Raw genomic sequence first — 22369 nt, 5'->3', positions numbered from 1 at the left:
TCTCTTCTGGTCAAATTCTGAGGCTTAAATGATAAGAAACAGCTTTTTACAGTGAATTCATTGCTCGTTAGACTAATTCCTAGTTATGATCTTGGAAGAACCTCTTCATCTTTATCTCCAAACAAAAATACGTCAATATTTTGCCTATCATCTTCCTTATGACACTGTCAAATACAGGGCTATGCTTGATCGAAATAAGTCCTCAAGTATTGATTAATCAGTTATTAATTCTCAAAATTTCACTGCATGGCTAACCCTTAAATTTTATTCCCTGGACATTTTTTTAAATTCCTCAGACTCCTGTCTTTACTATTTTCCCAATTTTTATAGTATTTGAGAGCTCTGTTCACCACAGAGCTGCATCCATGGCCTTTTTTATTTTTTAATTTTGAGACAGGGTCTCACCAAGTTGCTGAGGCCACCTCAAACTTATGGTCCTCTTACCTCAGCCTCCCGAGTTTCTGGGTTACAGGCCTGCACCCCCACACCAGGTCCAGGGCTGTATTCTTAAGGCCTTACAGTGGTAACTGATGTCAATAGACACTTCCCCTTCCTCCCCCTTACTGTCGCTTTTATCCTCTTAGTTCAGAGTTACTATTTCTGGATGTTGGCATATCACCCTGAATGGTTTTAACTACAGTATCTTTGCATGAGATTCCTCTTTCATTCTTGGGGAATGTTCTTTGGCAGAGAGGAAGCCGAGAGGTTAAAGCTGTTGTCTAGTAAGGTGGCAGTTTGAAGTTGAGGCTTCCTTTGTGTGCCAAGGGAGGATGGGGGATTAGCTCCCTGTCTCTCAGCACTGAGATTGAGGTCAGCCTTCCCTTTTCCTTTGGGAGGATGGTTCTTTTTCCCTGTAGTTGGCCTCATTTTTTCCACTTTTAATACCAATCAAAAGTCTCTCTTTTGTTCTTTTCCCCTTTAAAACCAATAGAAAATGTTTTAAAGGGGAAATGAAACATTTCTTGGCCTCCTCAGCACTTGGTTCAGTAAAGTCATAGAGACTCTCTGAACAGAGCTCGTTAGTCTATAGCTAAGTGCTATTAAGTGCCTTTTGTCAGATAGAGATGCAGTAAAATTATCCCACCAACTTGGAGTCTCAGTCTTAAAATTAATTAATTTTTTTCTTTATTTATTGTTTTATGTGGTCCTGAACCCAGGCTTTGCACATGCTAGCCAAGTATTCTACCTCTGAGGTATGCCCCTAGCCCCCTAGTCTGGAACTTTTTAATTCTGTTTTTCTTATCTATAAAGTGAGCCTACACACCAACCTTTTCTACTTGTGGTTTGTTGAAAGGATCAAGTGTAGGGGAACAGGAGCTGAGAATATAGCTCAGTTGGTAGAGTGCATGCCTCATAGGCACAAAGCCCTGGGTTCAGTCCCCAGCATTGAAAAAAAAAAAGTATAGAGGAACAACTTTAAAATCTATTGTTGCTTTGTGTGTTAGTCAGCTTTCTGTCACTATGACCAAATACCTGAGAAATATCAACTTAAGGGACAAAAGATCTATTTTGGCTCAGAGTTTTAGCAATTTCAGTCCATTGTCATCTGGCTTCATTGCTTCTGGGCCCATGGTGATATAGGACATTTTGGCCAGAAGCATACAGTGGAGCAAATCCGCTCACCTCATCACAGGCAGGAGGCCTTGAGAAATCAAGGGGCCAGGGACAAGGTATGTGACCTGCTTCCTGTAGGAGACCCCACCTCCTACAGATTCCACCACATCCCAGTGGTACCATAGTTTACCTCTACCAGGCATCCCAAGGAACCCATCAGTAGACTAATCCATTGATGAGCTCAGAGCCCTCATGACCCAATCACTTCCCAACAGCCTCACCTCTGAACATTGCTGCATTGGGCACCAAGCCTCTATCATGTGAGACTTTGGGGACATTCCAGATCTAAACTATAACACCTTGAAGAAGCTATTAGAAGCTGTTAGGCTTTTGGTAGACTAAGCTCTGGGGTGTCCGGGATGCTGATCACGAGTTCTTTGTGCCTGCCTAGCAGAGCCTGTATTGTTTACCACAGGCCCTTTTCTGGATGTTTCTATTCTGTCCTTGCTGTGAAGCTCTTGACTAGGAAAGCATTCTGTTTCCAGGTGTCTTGAGTGAAGTGTGAGTTAGTTTAGATGGCCTTTCTATCCTGAGAGAACTGCTTTGCTATCGTTGGTCTTGATGTACAAAAATTCTCTTTTTAATTACACTTAATAGGTAGCTTAAAACTGCCAGTATACAGAAAACTTAAACATTGCCAGGTGCTTCGGATTAGATAGAATCAATAGCAGTATCTAATGAGCTTTCATAAAATGGGAAGAAAGGGACAATTTAAAATAACTTTAATAGTGGCCAGCTTATTTACTGAGGACAAAAAGAGATACATTATTGCCTCGTTTTTATAAATACCAAGTTAAAAGCTCTGTAACCTTTTAGTGCTTACACTTTGTAATGCAGTTGATACTTTTTAATTTTATTATGATTTTTGTATTAAATATTTTTTATTTAAAAAAAGATCATCATAATGGCTCTAGAGGCTGACTGAGGCAGGAGAATCACGAGTTCAAAGCCAGTCTCAGCAACTTAGCAAGGACCTAAGCAATTTAGCAAGACCCTAACTCAAAAATATATATTAAAAAAAAGGAGGATGTGGCTCAGTGATTAAGCGCTAGATCACTGTAGAATTTTAATAGTCTTGCTATTGAGACTAGTAAAGCCATTAACTAACTGCTAAAACTAGCACAAACCAGATTGGTGGAACCCTCTGTGTTCTTCTAAACTTCAAATAACTCATCAATGTTTTCTTCCTTGCAGGCTGGATCAGGTGGTGATTCACGTGGGGGCACTGAGTTTGAAGGAGTCCCAAGAACTGGTATGTATGCTGTTCCACTTTGGAGAGACCACTCAAGGGACCTCCATTTTTATGATGAAATTACTTGCAGTACTATATGTGGTATATGGTACGTAGTGGATGCTGTGCTGGAAGAGATAGATGTGGCACCTTAGGAAGCCACCATTGAGAAGCAGGCTCTGTGTAGTATAAAGTGACCATACACAGCTCTCTTACAATATGGAGGGTTTAGGTACTCTACTTGAGATAGATTAAAAATATCACAAAGGCCCAGTAAGAGAAATTTGATGAAGCATTAGAAGCTTAGTGCAATGTATCTTTTGTGGTATGTATAATCTTTTTCTTTTAACTTTCTCAACTGTACTCTCAATTTGTAATATAAATATTAAACTGTGACTGCCATGCCATTAGATGGGAAAGATAATATGATACAGTAGGCTGACCAGTAGAGATTACATACCCAAATTTCTCTGTTAACAGTTATAATAAACTACTCATGTCTCCTCAGCAAGGGGTTTTGTACTGAAAAAATCCAAATATTTGTAAGATTAAATACCCAGCTTACCTCTACTTTGCATCCTAGGATTTTCCTAGCAATGACATTTTCATTATATTCAATCATTTTTTCCACTCTCTACTGGTGCATTAGTTGGCAAATTTGAAGAATTTGTTGCTGAACTCTAATATCTAAGCTGTAGGTGTCCGTGATAAATCACTGATGGTCACTAGTATGATCTTCTCTCGTTACAAAGGCCCAGCATGCAGCAGAAATTGGAGCTGATGGCATTGCTGTCATTGCACCTTTCTTTTTCAAACCGTGGAACAAGGGTAAGTAGATGGCTCTGAATGTGCGGTGCCTTTCGCTGTCTACTCCTTGCTTCCATTCAGAAAGACTGTGTTTAAACTCATGAAGGTCAAGTGCCACAGACTGGAGATGGCAGTGGTACAGTGATTCTCTGGAATATTTTCTACCCCTAGATCCACAGCAGAGATTGTATTAAAGTACTTCAGTTGTTTCACCAAGTAATCTGATTGAGTTGTCTACTGAGCCTCAGTTGGTACGTGCCTATGTTTGGGTCAGGTGTCCACTTCTGCCTTAGACAGTAGCCTAGGGTGTCAGACCCAGGGTAATGTATGGGACTGTTTTTCTCAAGAGAGAAGCATTCTAGTGATGGGCATTTTGATTTTTACTAGAATTTGTCTTTTCAGTCTCTTAAGCATGGGTAACTTTGCACTAATATTTTGCTCCGTGTGTGTGTGTGTGTGTGTGTGAGTGTGTGTGCGCGCGCGCACACACACTCATGCTCTGGGAATCAATCCCATGCTAGGTATGCACTCTGTTGCTGAGCTACACCTCCAGCCCCAATTTTTTAATAGTTGTTCACTATGTATAGGAAGAAAATAATCATCTTATTTGAGCCTTTCTTCAAAGAGGAAAATAAAACTTTGAATGGATTGAGGTGTTAAGATACTGCAGTAGCAATGTCAGAAAAGCTAAGAGTGATCAGGACTGCTCAGCTTCTGTGAAGGAAGGTTGTGTCCATCAGATGATTTTTTTTTTTTTTTTTTTTGGCCAGGGAAAGCCACTATTTTCCATTTGTTCACGCCATGACTTTTCCTCCTGTACTTTCAGATGTCCTGATTAATTTTCTAAAAGAGGTGGCAGCGTCTGCCCCTGCATTGCCATTCTATTACTATCACATTCCTGCCTTGACGGGGGTAAAGAGTAAGTACTGGTTCTCTTGACGCTTCCTCCAACCCTTACCCCAAGAAAGCCCCACTCCATCCCACGCTACCCATAAGCACCATTGATGAGGCTAGCTCCAGTTACTCCAAAGTGAGTCCCTCTAATACCCAGCCCTTTGCCATCATTCACACCACCTCATGGTGCCAGTTCTTAGGCATGAAAGAGGGACTGACCTCTCAGCCCTTTACAGCAAACACCTCTTTCTTCTCATATGAGAAGATCCAAGACCAAAAGCCCCACAAGGGCAGGACTGCGTCTACCTTCTACCTCCTGCACTCTCAGTGCCTCCCCAGAGCCAAGGTACTGTATTCTATTCTGAATTTTCTTCTAGTTTTCTTTCATTTCTACTGTTCTTCTCCAGGGAGAAGACTTTTACAATTAGATGAAATTTATTAGGAGATTGGTTTTTAAAAGCCCCTCCTTTTCCGAATTCCACAAAAGAAAAATGGAAGGCTATGCATTATAAACATTCAGAGGAAATAAACAGTTTTTCCCATACTTTCCTCTCACACTCATCACATACTACCAAACATGTCACCTCTGGTCACCAACATGGAATGGGATGGGGTCACGGATTTCTCCCTACCTACAGCAGGTTCTCCACTGAAGACTAACTGGGTATCTAGTAGTTTAATTATATTCTGTCACTGTCTGCCTCATGTTAGCATCAGATCCCACGGGCTCAGTCCCATAACTGTCCCCACTTCATATGCCAGCTCAGGCTCAGGTCCCAGCTTGTGACCTGTGATTCTGATCAACTGGTAATAAGTTGGGGTTCCCACAACTCCCTCCTCATGTGTGATTAATTTGCTAGTGCAACTCATAGAACTCGGGGAAACTCTTTACCTATTCTTATCTACTTACTACAAAGGGACTTACAAAGGATACAGATGAAGAGATGCATAGGATAAGGCATGTGGGAAGGGTAGGCAAAAGTTCATGTCCTCTCTGGGAGTGCCATCCACCAGGAACCTCCACACGTTCTGCTATTCAGAAGCTGTCTAAACCTTGTCCTTTGGCTTTATTAGGTAGACATGCTTGATTACATTATTGACCATTGGTGTTCAGTTCAACCTTCCACCCCATCCCCTACCCAGAGGTTAAGGATGAAAGTCCCAACCCTGTAATCACATGGTCGTCAACCAACATGCATCCAGAGTCTAAGAACCCATCAGGAGTCAACTGCTTAAAACACAAATGCTCCTATCAGCCAGAAAATTCTAAGGGATGTAAAAATGGTCAGATGCACCTATCACTCAGGAAATTCCAAACATCTTATCAGCTACATGTAAGAAACCAAGGTCAAAAACCAAATATAAGAACAATAGCTCCTCCTAGCACCTCTGTCTACAAAGGTTTCAGGAGCTCTGTTGCAGGAATTGGGAGCAGAAACCAAATATGTATTGACAATGTCACAAATATCCATCGACTGCCCTCAAGGAATGGAAAGCTAAATATTATAATTTGAAAGGTACCTAGGAGCTACTAGACAGAGGCAAGCCTTTATGCCATCTACAGCCAGTCCAGCTGACAGCAGCCAGTGGCAGCTCAGGGCTGATGTAGATCTCTAGGAAATGTTTGATATTTTCTGAGGCTGTGTAGACTAAGGAGGTATTTATTGTTTTGAGCAGTTCGTGCAGAGGAATTGTTGGATGGGATTCAGGATAAGATCCCCACCTTCCAAGGGCTGAAATTCAGTGACACAGATCTCTTAGACTTCGGCCAGTGTGTTGATCAGAATCACCAACGACAGTTTTCTTTGCTCTTTGGGGTGGATGAGGTAAGTCACCCCTGACACAGCAAGTCGGTTTCCCTCCAGTTCAGGTAATGATTGCTATACTCGAGTTTCTCTTCTCTTTTTCCTAAAAGTGAATTCTCTTTGTCTATTTCTCATTAGCAACTGTTGAGTGGTCTGGTGATGGGAGCAACTGGAGCAGTGGGCAGGTAAGCATGACTCATTTGTCTCAGCCCATTATACATTTAAAGTCCCACAGGAAGGCACTCATCACTGGAGTAGTTTTATTTCTTTCATACACATCCTTTCTAATAGAAGTTACCTTTTGTTCCCATGTTTGTTCAGGGAAAGGGAATTAAGTAGGGCTCAGCAGTTGGTTAGAAACGAGGTCATCCTTACATAGAAGCTTCCATTGCAGTTAGAGGTGAGACACATGAGCTCGTGGGTTCAGCCCTTAGTGCTGTAGACCCTGATGATCAGTGTCTCAAGGATGTACTTAGATTGTCTGTGTCAGAAACTTAATTATAAATAACAGAAACCCACTCAAACTACCTTAGATTAAAAAAAAAAAAAAAAAAGGAAAGTTACTATAAAATAATGATAGATTACATAAAACCATGAGGAGGAACAACCAGACCCTAGAGAGGAACCAGGAACTGCATTGTTGTCAACAGCCAAGGCAAGTCATCCTGCATCTGGGTTCTTCCCAAGACCCTCACTCTGCCTCCTTTCCACCTCTTTATTTCTCTTCTCATTCTCTCTCCAGGTGGGCTTTCTTTCTTTTTTTTTTTTTTTAAAGAGAGAGAGAGAATTTTTTTTTTTTAATATTTATTTATTTTTTAGTTCTCGGCAGACACAACATCTTTGTTTGTATGTGGTGCTGAGGATCGAACCCGGGCCACACGCATGCCAGGCGAGCGCACTACCACTTGAGCCACATCCCCAGCCCCAGGTGGGCTTTCTTTACTACAGCATGCCCCTGGCCAGTCATTGCTGCCCAAAAATGGCCCCTTAGAATATCATTAAATAGCACTGCCTGCTCTAGTCAAGTGTCCCCCAAAGGTCCAGGGTTTGTTGTGGGGCAGGTCGCTCAGAAAACACACCAAGTCCCAGTTTTGTACAAATTGAAGAGTCTTTATTGTCTGACCGGCCAGGACTGCTCTCTATAGGACCAAGTTGTCTCTTCAGGAAACAGCCTTGAGCTTCAACATATTAGGGTTTTTAAAGGCAAAAACCACATCCAGGTTGACACAGCAACCAGCAAGCAAGCAGGAGTACAGAAGCTGAATAAAGCCATTAGTGAAACAATGCAATGTCCTTAATCATTTTATTTTTATTATCATTCAGTATTTCTCATGGGATTTTCCATAATCATAATCAAAAAAGAAATGGATCAAAGTGACCCTAGTGGAGTACAAGTTAAAGAATAGCTATTAAAGCTGGGCACAGTGACCCATACCTGTAATCCCAGAGGCTCTGGAGGCTGAGGCAGGAGAATCTCAAGTTCAAAGCCAGCCTCAGCAATGGTGAGGTGCTCAGCAACTCGGTGAGACCCTGTCTCTAAATAAAATATAAAATAGGGCTGGGGATGTGGCTCAGTGGTTGAGTGCCCCTGAATTCAATTCCTAGTACCAAAAAAAAAAAAAAAAAAGAATGGTTACTAACATCTAAACAGTTATTCTCCGACAAAGTACACTGCCCAAGGAAAATGGGAGAACAATGGGGGTGCGGGCTGGGGTTGTGGCTCAGTGGTGGCTTGCCTAGCGTGTGTGAGGCACTGGGTTTGCTTCTCAGCACCACATATAAATAAATGAATAAAATAAAAGGTCCATTAACAGCTGAAAAAAAAATTTTTTTTAAAGATATGCCTGCCAGGGGCTGGGGTTATAGCTCAATTGGTAGAGCACTTGCCTGGCATGCACAAGGCCCTGTTATTAATAATTAAATTTCTCCCCAGCACCACAAAAAAAAAAAAAGTTATACCTGACAGTAAAGTGTATTTTGACATATTCAGAACCTGTTCTTACAGGTTTTATGGTTAGGGGAAATTATCCTTATCTCTTCAAGTTCTGGGATTTGGTCTCTCTTTTTTTTTTTAAAGAGAGTGAGAGAGATAATTTTTTAATATTTATTTTTTAGTTTTCAGCGGGCACAACATCTTTGTTTGTATGTGGTGCTGAGGATCGAACCCGGGCCGCACGCATGCCAGGCGAGCGCCCTACCGCTTGAGCCAAATCCCCAGCCCTGGGATTTGGTCTCTTTAAGGGTCACAAAAATCCTTCTCTTGAGGGTAATTCTTGCTCTTATGTGCACTTTTGGGCCTGCATTTCTTCTGCAGATAACAGGGAATTTTTTTTGCTAAGGAATGTAACATATCCTGTGGACTTACACCAGGCAGGGCTGCAGGCAAATGCTTTTTGAAAGTGAAAACCTGGGGGCTGGAGCTGGGGCTCAGCGGTAGCACACTTGCCTGGCACATGTGAGGCACTGGGTTCGATTCTCAGCACCGCATATAAGTAAATTAAAAAATAATAACAAAGGTCTATCAACAACTAAAAAATAATTTTAAAAAAACCTGTGGGGCTCAGCACTGTGGGCCCATTTTGTAGATTGATTCCCTTACCCTCCTGTTCCTACCACTTCCGCAGCAACTAGGCAGTCCTTTTTTGAGCAAAATAGAAACCAGAATTACCTTCCAGAGCTCTGAGAGGACTAAATCTGATTTGTGTGAAGCCCCTGGAATATGATAGGCATTTAACAAATGGTCCTTCACTTTATATCCTCTACCCTCTGGAATCCTGTCTCCAAATTAACATAATGTAAGTGGGAGAGGAATTTAGATACTTTATTGGGATTTGCCTGTCTTACTGTGGCACTCCACACACCCAGCTCTCAGCAGATGGCTTTTAGGACTCTTCCCAGGTGCTACATTTTGTCCACAGTTTCCTAGCATTTCCCCCTGCATGTGCCCTTAGGGCAGGCAGGTGTTAGCCTTAATCATTCCCAACCAAGTACACCTCCAGCTTTTACATTCTGTTGTTCTGTTTTTCCTGATTTCAACCTTTCTCTGTTTTTTCTTTGTCCCTTTTGGTGTTCTCTGCCTTCTCTGAGGACACTGCTTTATGTTGCTAGAGGGCTCAGAACTAAAGACAACCTGGTCCCCTATAGATTAGGACCTAAAATAGACTTATGGGCAGTCTGGGTTTTTTTGTTTTGTTTTTGTATTGTTTTCCCCCTTTTTAAACAGCAGTGGTGAAGATCTGTACCTTTCCAGTTGAGTTATTGACCCTGCAGTATTTGCTGTTGTCTTGCCAGCACCTATAACTACCTAGGAAAAAAGACAAACCAGATGCTGGAGGCTTTTGAGAGGAAGGACTTCTCTTCAGCCCTGAACTATCAGGTAAACCATTTATTGATTGATTTTATTGGTTCATATTAATTATACAGAAGAGTTAGTTCCAGACTTTTTCTTTGCTTCATATAAACTCACAGCCTTTCCTACACGAGGGTCTTTTATCTTCTCCCTCATCAGCATTCCTGGCACACCTGCCCCCATCGAAACCACCTCACTCCCTTTTGCTTCACTTGTTTCAAACAGAACCTGTCCCCATTGTCCCTGTCTGATCAAGACAGGCTTCACAGGGAATGACTCTTCTCTTCCTTTTGGAAAGGATCTTATTTTTACTCTATCTTCAAAGTAGTTTTGTGACTATAAAAAAATGGTCATAGATTTCTGGGGAAATGGACCACATGCAGCCCCCTTGAGGACTCATTTGAGTCATCAGAGAATAGGAGGAAGCTATGAAGCTGGGAACCTAAAACTGGGAAGGCTTAAACCAAAGGCAGGCAGGTCAGCACCTTGGAAATGTGCCCAGATAGAAAACAGCCACCAGGCAGGAAACCTCATGGCGAGCCACAGGGAGACACTTTGAAACAGGAAGAGAAAGCAGCTGTGTGATGTGTTACAGAGAAGGCCCTGGAGACAATAATGGCGTCTGTGAATGCTGCACAGAGGACAGCCCAGCTGTCCAGGGAAAGAAGAGCATCACTGAAGGGCAGAACCCATGGAGACATAAGTGGAGAGTGGGTGCACTGTTGGTAAACAGGATGAAGAGGAAAGCAACAGGGGCTGGGGATGTGGCTCAAGTGGTAGCACGCTCGCCTGGCATGCGTGCGGCCCGGGTTCGATCCTCAGCACCACATACAAACAAAGATGTTGTGTCCGCCGATAACTAAAAAATAAATATTAAAAAATTCTCTCTCTCTCTCTCAGAGGAAGAAACAGGGTGGGGCCTGGAGACATGGGGTTTTCAGCATAGCATTCAGTGCTGAGAGGAGCAGCCAGAGAAAATAAGTGACAGTGAAGGAGAATAAGCAAAGGCAGAACAAGTGGATTCTCCTCATAAAGCTCAGTTGAGGGATCTGTTTGAACGGACAGGCCACCATCAGGGTAATTAGAGATTACTTAAAGTACAAATATTCTAGCAGCTAGGGTAATCTGCAGCTCCAACCTGAGGAGAACAAGAGCAATCAGTACCAAGGAGTGCTTGATTCTTCTCCACCCTTAGGCCTCCAAATTGGGCCAGCATAAATCTACTTCCTTCTTACAGTTTAAATAGTTTAATATTTACCTATGATCCAGACTAGGTGAAGCTAACAGCAGAAACTACGTAGGACACAAGAAGCTGTGTCATCTAACTAATCATGCCACGACTTTGGTTTAAAATAGGGTTCAAAAGTCTGAATTGTGCAGAATCTGCCATCTCTTTGTTTTCTTTTTCTTTTTTTTCTTTAGTTCCATAGAAGTTATTTATGAAAATTCCAGCCTGTTCTGAGCCAAATGAAAGGGAAACTATAAATGGAGCAAACTGTGTGGCAGCTGTGTAACTGACCCTGCACTCAAGCTTCTCTTGTGGCTGACTCAGTTTCTATCTTTTTGTCCCTTTAGTCCCTAATCAAATAAATCATCCCATTCAAAGCAGTGTTAGGGCAAGGTACAGTGGCTCACACCTGTAGTCCCAGGGGCTCAGGAGGCTGAGTCAGGAGGATCAGTAGTTCAAAGCCAGCCTCGACAACTTAACAAGGCTCTAAGCAACTCAGGGAGACCCTATCTCTAAATAAAGTATATTTAAAAAGAGGACTGGGGGTGTTGGGGCTGTACCTCAGTGGTAGTGTAATTGTCTGGCATGTGTGAGGCACTGGGTTCGATTCTCAGCACCACATTAAAAAAAAAAAAAGTCTACCAACTAAAAAATAAAACTAAAAAAATTTTCTTTTAAAGTGGGGTGGCTGGGGATGTGGCTCAGCACCCCTGGAGTCAATACCCTGTACAAAAAGAAAGAAAAATCAGTGTTAGTAGGAATTCAGTTTAGCACATTCTCTGCTTCTTACTGAAGGCAAGTGTGATGGGGTAAATTTACTCATTTACTCATATGCCAGGGACTGAGCTAGCATTTCGATGATTTATGCCAGATGCAGAATTTCAATAGGCTGGTTATAGCCCTCCAAGAGCTTACACTTAATATACCCAATTTAAGCAATGGAATTATGTGCAGCCCTTTCAGAGAATGAGATATAGGCGGACATGGTGATCTGTAATCCCAGCTACATGGAAGGCTAAGGCAGGAGGTTTGAAAGTTTGAGGCTAACTTCAGCAATTTAGTGAGACCCTGTAGCAAATTTAAAAATCAAAAGGACTGCTGGGGATGTAATTCAATTGTAGAGCATTTGCCAAGCATGCATGAGGCCCTGGGTTTAGTCCCCAAGAACTGCTAAAAAAAAAAAGGAAAAGGAAAACCCTCTGATTCTCAAGAAAACTTATTATCCATTAATCAGAAGAATTGGATTATCACTCTCCTTATCAATATCAATACTTTTTTTTTTTTGGTGAGGGGAGGGGACTACTTCCCTAGCTCTTTTTATTTTTTATTTTGAGACAGGGTCTCACTAAATGGCCAGAGCTGGCCTTGAACTTGTGATCCTCCTGTCTAGGCCTCCCAAGCCACTGGGATAACAGGTATGTGCCACCGTGCCCGGCTTAATCTATTTTAGAATACAGCACTTCTAGCGGTTGAATAACTAGAAGTTAATTCTCATAAAACCATAGTAGTGGTCCACTTTATGCTTTGAAGACAGTCCTTGCTTCCCTGCCACTGTGACTTATTTTTAAAAGGATATGATTCTTTCTCTTCCTCTCTCCCTCCTTCTCCCTAATCTCTCCCTCTCCCTAATCCCAGGAGAACAGGATTACCTTTCTTCCAGAGTTGTCTGTCCTTGAACATACAACCACCACAGGAAAAAAAAGTAATTCAGACTTTGGGGATGGCACAGAAGATCTCAGAAATTATGTCTCCCAAATTAACAAGTGAATTACAACTGCAACAGAGAACTTGCAGAATGCAGCCTTTGAATCACCACTTTAAAAACCCCCTGTTCCCCTGGATGGGCAGAATCATAACCTCTGGGACAGTAATCTCCTGTGCTTCCCCTTTGTTAGCAAAGCAATAAAACTCCGGGTCCTTGTTATTGGATTGGCATCAGCTGCAAGGACTGAGCTTTCTGTAACAAGACAGCCTTGTCCAAGCACCTCTTGGTTCTCTTGAAGGTACTCGGAGGTATGTGTACCACAACTTAAAAAACACTACACTAGCTGCTAAATTTTCCTCATAAACTGATGGATAAGGGATGTATTCCCATCTTACCACCTGTAACATTCTACAGTTTTCACTTTTTTCTGCATGGGCCTATTCTATAAATTTGTATGCATGAAAAGATCCTACCTTATCCTGGGTGGATCTCAACTGTCTGTCTCTGTTTCTTCCAACTACGATAGGCCTTCAGAAAACTTAGATGTGCACACTTTTTAAAATTTCTGTAATTTGCTAAATTCCTTAAGTTGATTTTGGAAGGAAATGAAAGAGAATACAAAAAGAAAAAGAAATGGAGACACACCTCAACTGACCAGGGATGCTTTATTAAGCAACAGAGGGGCACATTTTCAAGGGGAAAATGGCAGCTGGCTACAAGGATCTGAGTTTTATAGGGTTTAGCAGGGCCACATCGTGGGAGCAGTTTGTCAGATACTTTTGGCAGGCTTACTTTTAGCAGGCTGGGGAACTTGACAGATGAGGGAAATTGTCCTCAGTTTCCCTTTTTCCCTGAGGGGTTGTAAGTTTCCACCTCCTTCAGCTTTCACAGTTCACTAATGTTGATTATAGATTTGTTTATTCCCTTCTAGTTTTGCATCCAGAGATTTATCAACTTTGTGGTCAAGCTAGGTAAGTGCCACATCTGTTTCCTGCCTTGTCTGTTGTTGGCGAGTGTTAAAGGGAACAGACTCTCCTCACTTTCTCTGAGGGTTCAACAAGAGCACTGTTGACTGCTCTGTCACAAGCTGGGTTCTGTTATTAATACTACTCTCCAGGGCCAACCATATAAAACAGTTCAGTAACCCTGATTGGGAGGTCTTTGATAGTCTTCTACAAATCTTTCTCCTCCAGTTTAGCATGTTGCTCCCCACACCATATGCGCTGCACTTTCTCTACCTTCTCTCCCAACAGTCAACATTTGCCTCTGCTCATTAAAATTCTGCTACTGAACTGTGGCTGACTTCAGCCTAAGTACTTGGGGAAGGCCGTCTGAATACAGATTTTACTAAATTGTGAATGACAGCTCTCCCAAGAGCATTTGAAATTTAAAAAGAGTTTATTAAAACAGATAAGCCTGGGCTGGGATATAGCTCAATTGGTAGGGTGCTTGCCTTGAATGCACAAAGCCCTGGGTTCCATCCCCAGCACCAAAAAAAAAGAAAACCCCAAAACACAGGTAAGCTTAAATGGATGAAGGTTTGGATAATATGACAAAATAAAATTGGGGGGAGAGGGGATACAGTGAATCTGAGCAGAGGAAGCTCTCCAGAGTGTCTTAAATGATGTCCCACAACAAATGACAAATGCTACCATTCACTCATTCTCTGCAAGAGACTGGCCCTTGGGCCAAATGAACCTGGGTCAAGTCCAGGAAGAGTTTCTGGTGTTTTCTTGGCAGACCTCCCACTTCCCAGTGCAGAGCCTTTCTGCCTCACCCTGGAAACTTCCCTCTCCCCAGGCACCTATTATGTATCCAGCCCCTCCTTCCCAAAGGTTCTCAACTAGCTCTCTTAATCCTTCCAAGACAATGTTTCCATTTGCATTTGTACTGTCATGACTTTTGTCATATTTGAGTGCTGCCCATGCTATTAATTACCTATTATAATTCCCTTGTCCTGGACAATACTTTTCACAAAATTGTGGATTGACATAATAGTTATATGTTCCTATAAAGTACATTAAAATTGATACTGAAAGGTTAAAAAATAACTAGAAGTTGACCTGTATGCCACATAAGATCATCTTACTTACCAGCTATGTTACTGCAACAGTTTTGTAAAACGTGAATCTAAGATATTAACAGAAAGGATTTACTTGTTTGTCTGAATCTTTGCATTTTAAAGGTGGAGGAGCTCTTGAAAATAGTTTTCATGACCTAAAAAACATATCTTTAAAAAGCTCCCCAAGCACAGTGGCCCATGAGGCAGGAGGATCCCAACTTCAAAGTCAGCCTCAGCAAAAGTGAGGGGCTAAGCAACTTGGTGAGACCCTGTCTCTAAATAAAATACAAAATAGGGCTGGGGATGTGGCTCAGTGGTCGAGTGTCCCTGAGTTCGATCCCTGTTATTTGCTTACTTACTTACTTACATACATACATAAAATAAAAATAATAAAACGATCTTTTCAGACTTCATGGGAGTTGAGGTTTTCATGACTTGGTCAAAGGAAGACTTATTAAAGAAACTTGTCTTAACATGAAGACAGCTCCTTGCTCTACCTACTCATAATAAGTCTGGAAGTCCATTTTGCATCTGCCAAAGTTTATTCCATATGTTTAATCCTGCTAAGTAATTTCCTTCCCAATGCTCAGTTATTTTAACTAAGTTCACTTAATAAAAGGAAGTTACTTCTTATAGCTTGAAACCATAACAATAGGCAGCTAAGAAAACAAGTGACAGATATTTTAGAAGACAGGGATTAGGGATTATGACACAAGATTATTGTGTTTTTGCATACTAACAGGGCACCCACTTCACCTGCTTCTTCAGCCTGAAGGCTTTGTCTTTCCTCAGTTCTGAAAAAGTCCCTATTATCAGCTGTGAATATTGTCTTGACTGCATTCACTGAAGACTGTCATTCTGAAAATGTATTAGATGGATTTTGGATCTTCTCAAATCTGTGCTTTAATTTAAAAAAATATTTAACATGTCTTTCTGAGCTATATTCTGAATTTCCTTAGACTTGCCTTCTTAAAAAATCACCAATTTTTTTCCTTAGCTATGTTTTCTACTGTTTAATTTCCCTGAACAAACAGTATGCATTTTATTTCCAGTATTTTCTTTTTGGCATTTTTTCAAGTACACCTGGCTTTGTTTGTTTTTGTGCTACTGGGAATTGAACCCAGGGCCACACAGATGCTTGGCAAGCACCCTACCACTGAACTACATATCACTGAGCTGAGCTACTTGAGAGGTTGAGGCAGAAGGATTGCAAGTTTGAGGACAATCTCAACAACTTAGTGAGAACCTATCTCAAAATAAAAAATAAAAAGAGCTGGGTATCTCAGTTAAATCTGCTATACCACACACACACACACACACACAAAATCACACCAGTATATACCTTAAGTCAGATTATCCTCAAGGGCTATTTGGTTTCAGATCTTTCTTATCCTTATGATTGTATTCCTGATAGCTTTGGATCCTCCTCCTTTGCTTGCAAAGGTTGACTTTGAGCCTTACTTTGTTTTATAGTTTGTTAACATTTTCTAGTATTCCTGTGTGTGTGCAACAGGAAAAGTCCTTTCTTTGTCTACCCAGTCAAGGTGACAGTATTGACAAGAAATGTGCCTTTTACTTGCATCTTATCCTACTGTAGAAGTCATTGTTGGCATAAGATCTCTTCTTTGGGATGTTTTTGTGGATGTGGACAGTGCCAGATATGTTTCCTCATTTATTTTTCTTGTCTAGGTTTTGGAGTATCTCAGACCAAAGCCATCATGACTCTGGTCTCTGGAATTCCAATGGGCCCACCCCGACTTCCACTGCAGAAAGCCACCAGGGAGTTTACTGATAATGCTGAAGCTAAACTGAAGAGCCTGGATTTCCTCTCTTTCACTGGTGTAAAAGACGGAAACTTGGAAGCCTGTAGCTAGTGCCTCTCTATCTAATCAGGATGTGTATTTTGAGACGTCATCCATCTTGAATAGTACATTCTTTTCTCAGGGACTTTTTAGATGAAATTGAACTAAACTTTCTTGTAGCAAATGAAATCTCACATCAATCAGCAAATAAATATCTACTGTGAGAGTTGGGTGCATCAGGATGCACCCTCAATCCCAGCAATTTAGGGATGTGTGCCAGCCTCACAACTTGGTGAGACCTTGTCTCAAAATAAAATAAAAAGGGCTGTGGAGATAGTATATTATAGAGTGCCCCTGAGCACAATTCCCAGTACTCCCTACAACACAAAGAAAAAAAAAAAAAGGATCATGGACCCTAAGTCATTTATATCACCGTTTTGGTTTTTTTTTTTTTTTTTGGTAGAGAAATCACTGTTTATATGGATGAAATGGAATCAAGGGAAATTTGTAATTGATTAATTTCATCTGCTCTTGGGAATTCCCATTAATTTCTGGTTCTCAATTCTCTTTTAAAAATCTTCTAATTTTAAACCACTATAATGTACTTTCATTTTAATAAATATTCATTTGGAATCTAGGAAAACTCTCAGCTATTGCATTTAAAACAAAATTACAACATGACTCAACTATAAATATTAATAAACCAACTGGCTCACTTGGCTGCTTAGTCTAACTCTAAAAGCACTGTTTTCAGGTTAATTTTGATGTCATAGTTTTCTTCCAAAGCTTTGGGTCAGGAGAAGATTCACTCCAGTTCTTATTAACTGGAGAGCCCTTTAGGATGGTGCTGTGATATGGATGTAGTGTATCCCCCAAGGGTTCCTGTGGGGGAAACTTGGTCCCCAGGGTGGTGATGTGGGAGGGAATAGAACCTTTAAGAGGAGGGAGCTAGCAGGAGGTGTGGAAATCACTCTGGCTGCCTTGGAAGGGAATGCTGGTCTCCTGGGGTGAGTTCTTTCCTGAGTGAGTTGTTACAAAAGTTTAAGACTGAACTCTGAATGGCCAGTTGGCTTCCTCTCTGGCGATGTGATCTTTCCCTCTCAGGTGCACTTCTGCCACCATGATGCCATCTGCTGTGAGGCCAGAGCTGGGCAGAGCTGATGCCATACCCTTGAACTCCAGAACTGTGAGCTAAATTAACCCTTTCAGCTGGGAACAGTAGTGTGTGCCTGTAATCCTAGTGACTTGGGAGACTGAGGCAGAAGGATCACAAATTCAAGGCCAATTGCAGCAACTTAGAGAGCCAGTCTCTTAAAAACAAGGGAAACTGGGGATGTAGCTCCAGTAGTAAAGTGCTCCTGAGTTCAACCCCCAGTATCAATAAACGAGACAAGTCATTTTTCTTTTAAAAGTCATTCAGCCTCAAGTATTTTGTTATAGTGATAAAAAAAACTGACCTCCGACGAAGGTGAAGTAAAGTGATCCACCCACAGGGTTGGAGTGAATAGGCACTTCAAAAGCATCTGTTGCTGCTCTTTGGTTCTAAACATTTACTGTGCTGATTCTCACCCTTTGCGTGCCTTGTCATCATGGTTCAAAAAGTGAAGAAAATCAAGGATTTTGTGCTCACAGCTGGGTAAAAGGATACCAGATCTACTAAGAAAAAGATAGCCAGGTGTGGTGTCACACACCTATAATCCCACTGACTTGGGAGACTGAGGCAGGAAGATGGCAAGTTTAAGGACAGCCTAAGTAACTTGGTGAGACTCTGTCTCAAAAAATATTGAAAAACAGGGCTGGGATCCAGGAGCAGTGGCGAATGCCAATAATCCTAGCAGCTCAGGAGGCTGAGGCAGGAGGATTAAGAGTACAAAGCCAGCCTCAGCATAGCAAGGCACTAAAACAACTCAGTGAGACCCTATCTCTAAATAAAATACAAAACAGGGCTGGGGATATGGCTCAGTGGTTGATGCTTAAGTGCCCCTAGGCTATAATAGGTAAATTTCAAAGCCACAAGAGAGACAGTCAAAGCACCAAGTGAACCCTCTCAGGTTCAATCCCTGGAAACCCCTCCCCCAACTATTAAGTGAAAGAAAAATAATGTCAAAAAGTTTGAAGCAGGGGCTGGGATTGTGGCTCAGTGGTAGAGTGCTCTCCTAGCACATGCGAGGCCCCAGGTTCGATCCTCAGCACCACATAAAAATAAATATATTGTATCCAACTGCAACTAAAAAATAAATATTAAAAAAAATAAAGACATTATGTCATGTCCATCTACACCTAAAAAAAAAAGTAAATATTAAAAAAAAAGTTTGATGCAGCCAATATCTTTTACCTTGATCATCACAAAGAGAAGGCAGAGGAACTGAAGCAGTCGGCTCCCAGGTTTGGCAATGAAGGAGCTGAAATGAACCACACAGGCTGATTTGAATTACATTAAACTTGTTAAGAAATACAGACTATTTTACTGACAGTGGCAAATACTCACAGGCTTTTTTTCTCATACCAAAGGAAAGGCCTTCCCAAAAGATGAATCCACGTCTCTGCTTCTTGCTATACAGAGATCTGACAGAGCTGAAAGTGTCAAAGCACCAAAGGACTTTTGCTCTGGGGCAACACAAGTTCCCCTGTGCCACCAAGAAGACACAGTGCCCTAAATTATTGTCATGGCAAGCCAGCTTCCCTTCCATGGTGAGTCCAGCAGTGCTATTTCTCTGCCTATCACACTTCCCAACAGTCACTTTTCTTTAGCAATAGATTTGGGTAGGACTTAATATCTCACTTTGACTTTTCCATACATCTTTTTTTTTTTTTTTTTTTTTTTTTTGGTGGTGGTGCTGGTGAAGCCAGAATTAGGCAGATAGGTTAGGGTGTGATCCAGAGAACAGAGGAATTGAAATGTTAATTCCTTCAGAGCCCTTCCTCCACCCTGTGCAGATAACCTGCCACTGCTCCCACCTGTAACCAGTCCCAGGAATTGCCCCTCCCTACAGGGAGTCATAAAATTGTTAATTAATGTGTGCTGGGCTGCTCCATCTGGCCTTTTCCCCCATCCGTCTGTTTCTCACTTTTTGGCCATCCCACTGAGCATCTCCTGGGCCTAGTCATGTAAGCAGGAAGGAGAGAGAGAGGGGAAGAGAGCCGGGAAATAAAGGAAGCCTAGGACTTATTAAAAAAAAGGCAGAACCCCTCACTTCTTGGGATACCAGGCTACCAGCTAAGGCCCCCATCTCCCTCCTGGAAGAAGTCTTATGTTACCCCTTTTTAAATAAACCCTGTTTTATATGCTTGCCTCGGCGTGCTTCTCTAATGTTATATTTCAACATGTGAGGGAGCAGAACTAGTGACTGGTAACCAGCAGTATCAGTGGTACTAGGGATGGAACCCAGGGGTGCTCTACCACTGAGCAGCATCCTCAGTCCTTTATTGTCAGACAGGGTTTCATTACATTCCCAAGGCTGGCCTCAAATTTATAGTCCTCTTGCCTCAGCCTCCCAAGTCACTGAGATCACAGGCATATGCCACTCTACTGGGCACACTTTAGCATTTAAGTTAAACAACCAAAAGAAAAAAAAAAGAATTTTCTGAAATTTTTTTTCACACAACTAGTAAATATAATGGAATAGAATCCATACACCCACACACCGCATAGGGAAATTGTATTCAGTAGGACTAATTATCTTTATCTGCTTATCAGCTACCAGAGTATTCAAGTTCATGCCAGATGAACCACCTGAGGATACTGTCCATCCTGGTTGACCTCTGGTATATTTTCTACACAGCAGCTAGAATGCCTTCTGTTTATTTATTTATTTGGTATTGGGGATTGAACTCAAGATACTCGACCCCTGAGCCACATCTCCTGCCCTATTTTTAATTTTATTTAGCTTAGCGCCTTGCCATTGCTAAGGCTGGCTTTGAACTGGAAATTCTTCTGTCTCAGTCTCCCAAGCTACAGGGATTACAGGCCTGTGCCACCGCACCCAGGTAGAATGCTCTTTATAAATGTGAATGTCCTACATTTGAGCCATTTGTGGGCTGAGGCCCTTCAAGCACAGAGGCATTTTTAAATGTTAACTTTTGGTGTGAGGGACCAGCTTTGTCACATTTGCATCTGTAAGCATGTGACTAATTATCTCTGAGACCCTGGAAATGGCTTCCCATAAGCAGGGAAGTGTGTCAGCTTCTCTTCTCAGAACCTACATTTCAAGTCCAGTGTGCCCCATCTTTTGAAAATTGGGGAAGGTGTTAAAATTACCACATACTTTTTTCTTGGGGTCCTTGGACCATGGTGAAACCAAATGATTTACTGTTAGTGCTTGAGTGAATGGGCACCTCTAAAGCACGTCAGTCAATGAGAGCAGTAAATAATTCTTGCAGGAGTATTACCAAAAGCGTGGTCCTTGTCCCTAATGCCAATCTAATAACGGAGGACAGGGTTTTGAGAAAAAGGAAAAAGGAAGTTTATTGCTTTGCTAGCAAAGGAGAAGCACAGGGGACTCCTGTCCCAGAGGCTATGATTCTGCCCATCATCAGGAAGAGGGGGCTTTTAAAAGAGGTGATTTAAAGGCTAAAACCCACATGTTCTCTGTCAGATTTGCAACTCACTAGTCATTTCTGAGATCTTCTGTGCCATCCCAAAAGTCTGAATTACTTTGTTCCAGTGGTGGGTGTGTTTTCAAGGATAGATAATTCTGCCTGGAATGGAGCCTTAGAGTAGGGAGGAGGAGAAATTAGGGAAAGAGGAAGAGAAAGAAACATGTCCTTACAAAAAAGTTGCAGTGACAGGGGAGCAAGAGCTATGTTCAAAGCATAAAGTGGACCACTGTTAAATTAAAGTGTCCCTGGGCTCAATCTCCAGTGCCACAAAAAAGGGGAGAGAGCAAAATTTAACAGTGATTATTACAACAGTTAGATACAAATTATTCCAATACTCCAAAGAAAAAAGATATCTAATTTAAGAAAAAAAAACTTACAGATTTTTATTTACACATTAAACAAGAATTTATTGAGAATTTAGTATTCCAAGCACTTCAGTGAGTGACCAAGAAGTGTCCCTGCCTTAACTTGTGCTTAATTCTTTCAAGAGACCTTGGTTTTTATAGTATTTGAATGACTACAAAACACCTATTGGACACCTAATATGTGCCAGGTACTGAATTAAATCCCTTTTGTATGCTATTTTTGCTAACCTGTCCTAATCTCGGATTTTTAGGCCATTTGGCTACATTTCTATCTGGCATAATCTTGCCAATTTTGAGGACAAGAATCCTGAAGCCAGAAGTCCCTCTTCAGGTGGGCTAGTTGAAACTGGTTGGATGCAAGATGGTTACCAGAATGGCCATGATGCAATCTCTAACTTCATTATAATCCTACCCACATGCTAAGTAACACCCTTCCCCCAAGCACCATGAGAATTGAAAACTGCCATATGGATGACCAGAAATAACCACAAAAGGAGCAAAAAATGAGATGGTGCAGAAATTAGGGAAATATCCTCCCATTCCCAGAAAAAACATCAATATTCCTCACCATTATTTCTTTTACCCTACATCCATACTTCACAACACCCCAAGGGTGGGAAATTGGTTTGCAATTTTATCTTCTACTTCTCCTAGTCTTAACCAAGAATAAAGTCACTTTCACTACTCAATCGGTGCTTTGAAAATTTGTGTAGGGTTCCCTGCATGCTAAACAGTCACTCTATCACTGAAATACACCCCCAGGGAGGGAGACATCTACTTTAAACATCAATAACCCTGAACAGTTTATATATATAATTTTTTTTAACCGGTACAAGAGCCTCGGGAGTGCTCTACCACTGAGCCACACGCCTCCAGCCTCTTGATAATTTTAATCTGTGAAATAAACT

The 22369-nt window shown here is 41.6% G+C and overlaps 1 protein-coding gene across 7 annotated transcripts in view; it reads left to right on the top strand.

The window, feature by feature from the left end:
- Positions 1–17216, top strand: part of Npl (N-acetylneuraminate pyruvate lyase) — a 34441-nt gene extending 17225 nt beyond the window's left edge. For 4 of the 7 annotated variants that reach the window (XM_027934980.2, XM_027934981.2, XM_027934979.2 and 1 more), the window contains 8 exons: positions 2809–2866; positions 3598–3673; positions 4479–4571; positions 6224–6372; positions 6490–6536; positions 9643–9727; positions 13565–13604; positions 16385–17216. In XM_027934980.2, the coding sequence (XP_027790781.1) occupies positions 2809–2866; positions 3598–3673; positions 4479–4571; positions 6224–6372; positions 6490–6536; positions 9643–9727; positions 13565–13604; positions 16385–16569 (733 nt within the window). In that variant the 3' untranslated portion in view covers positions 16570–17216. Of the gene's footprint in view, positions 1–2808; positions 2867–3597; positions 3674–4478; positions 4572–6223; positions 6373–6489; positions 6537–9642; positions 9728–10295; positions 10544–12867; positions 12942–13544; positions 13605–16384 lie in introns of those variants that run through there. The other 3 variants (XR_003582706.2, XM_027934983.2, XM_027934984.3) reach the window with 3 other exon arrangements.
- The last annotated feature ends 5153 nt before the right edge of the window (positions 17217–22369 follow it).

This window comes from Marmota flaviventris, chromosome 12 (assembly GCF_047511675.1).
Source record: "Marmota flaviventris isolate mMarFla1 chromosome 12, mMarFla1.hap1, whole genome shotgun sequence".
NCBI lineage: Eukaryota > Metazoa > Chordata > Mammalia > Rodentia > Sciuridae > Marmota > Marmota flaviventris.
Note: the sequence above shows the minus strand (reverse complement) of the source record. Positions and strands in the feature narration are given on the sequence as shown.